A 1,989-nucleotide genomic window follows, 5' to 3' on the forward strand; every position below is an offset into this window, starting at 1 on the left:
ATTGGCGGCCTCTACGGCTCTGTTTATCTGAGGTCTGTAGGCTGTAGAATTCTTGTGTTTGATCCTGAAGATTTCACACATGGCTTTCATCAAATCACTATTGAGATTGGAACCATTATCGATAATGATTGATTTTGGAATTCCGAATTGACAAACGATACGATCGCGGACAAAGTCTGCCACGACTTTCTTAGTCACTGCCTTGTATGAAGCTGCTTCAACCCATTTGGTGAAATAATCAATTGCCACTAGGATGAACCTGTGCCCGTTTGATGCGGTAGGTTCGATTGGTCCAATAACATCCATTCCCCAGGCGGCGAACGACCACAGTGAGCTTGTTGCATTAAGCTTGTTCGGAGGCACATTTATCATATCTGCATGTATCTGATAGCGGTGGCACTTTCAGACATACTGGATGCAGTCCGTTTCCATAGTCATCCAAAAATAACCAGCTCGGAGTATCTTCTTGGCTAAGACAAAGCCGTTCATATGCGGACCATAGGTTCCAGCATGGATCCCTTCTTGCAATTTAGATGCTTCCCTTGCGTCGACACACCTTTGTAATCCAAGATCCGGAGTCCTCCTATATAGGATTCCTCTGCTGTGAAAGAAATTATTAGACAACCTTCGAAGTGTGCGCTTCTGAGTAGTGTTTGCAAGTTCTAGGTACTTTCCTTTTGCCAAGTATTCCTTGATATCATGAAACCAAGGCTTTCTGTCTGCTTCTTCCTCGACATGAGCACAGTAAGTTGGCTGGTCATAGATCTTTACCGGAATAAGATCAATGAAGTTCTTGTCTGGATGCTGTATCATGGATGATAGGGTAGCCAATGCATCGACAAAATCATTTTGGACTCTAGGAACATGCTGGAACTCTGTCTTTGTGAACCTCTTTCTAAACTCCTGTACGTGATGTAGATAAGGGAGTATCTTGGAGTTCTTGGTCGCCCATTCTTCTCGGACCTGATGTATAAGCAAGTCTGAATCCCTGATCACTAGCAACTCTTGAATGTTCATGTCAATGTCTATCTTGAGTCCCAAAATGCAGGCTTCGTACTCGGTAATATTATTGGTGCACGGGAACCTAAGTTTCGCAGACACCGGATAATGCTGGCCAGTTTCTGATACTTAGACTGCTCCTATGCCGACTCCTTTGAAATTAGCTGCTCCATTGAAAAACATTCTCCAACTGTCATAGGATTCTGCAATATCTTCTGCTATGAATGATACCTCTTTGTCAGGAAAATACGTCTTTAGGGGTTCGTATTCTTCGTCCACGGGATTCTCGGCAAGATGATCTTCCAAAGCCTGTCCTTTGATTGTTTTCTGAGTTACATAGACAATGTCGAATTCGCTCAGTAGGATTTACCACTTGGCCAGCTTGCCAGTGGGCATGGGCTTTTGAAAGATGTACTTCAACGGATCCATCCTTGATATGAGATACGTAGTATAGGCACAAAAATAGTGCCTCAACTTCTGAGCTACCCAAGTCAGAGCACAACAAGTGCGTTCTATCAGAGAATACTAGGCCTCGTATGGGGTGAACTTCTTGCTGAGATAATAGATAGCCTGCTCCTTCCTCCCTGTTTTATCATGTTGCCCAAGAACACAACCGAACGCTCCATCCAACACTGCAAGGTAGAGTAATAGGGGTCTACCCGGCTCGGGCGGGACCAAAACTAGCGGTGTGGATAGGTACTCCTTGATTCTGTCGAAGGCCCTCTGACAGTCATCAACCCATTTGGTAGCGACGTCCTTCTTCAACATCTTAAAGATTGGCTCACAGATGACAGTAGATTGAGCTATGAACCGGCTGATGTAGTTGAGTTTCCCCAAGAAACTCATTACTTCTTTCTTGTTCTTTGGCGGCAGTTCTTAAATAGCTTTGACCTTTGATGGATCCAATTCCATTCCTCAGCGACTCACAATGAACCCAAGTAGTTTTCTGGCAGGAACCCCAAATGCACATTTCGCGGGATTCAGCTTCAA

The 1,989-nt window shown here is 44.4% G+C and overlaps 1 protein-coding gene across 1 annotated transcript; it reads right to left on the minus strand.

Annotated features, from left to right (window-relative positions):
• Positions 1-402: 402 nt before the first annotated feature.
• Positions 403-1,017, minus strand: LOC138873729 (uncharacterized). Its single transcript, XM_070152206.1, has one exon. It carries the CDS (start codon positions 1,015-1,017, stop codon positions 403-405), a length of 615 nt encoding a protein of 204 aa, XP_070008307.1.
• Positions 1,018-1,989: the final 972 nt, after the last annotated feature.

The sequence above is a fragment of the Nicotiana sylvestris genome, chromosome 7 (genome assembly GCF_000393655.2).
Source record: "Nicotiana sylvestris chromosome 7, ASM39365v2, whole genome shotgun sequence".
NCBI classification, from domain to species: Eukaryota; Viridiplantae; Streptophyta; class Magnoliopsida; order Solanales; family Solanaceae; genus Nicotiana; species Nicotiana sylvestris.

Coding starts and splice junctions, on each gene's coding strand:
- LOC138873729 (XM_070152206.1), bottom strand. CDS start 1,017: ATGAACATTCAAGAGTTGCTAGTGATCAGGGATTCAGACTTGCTTATA.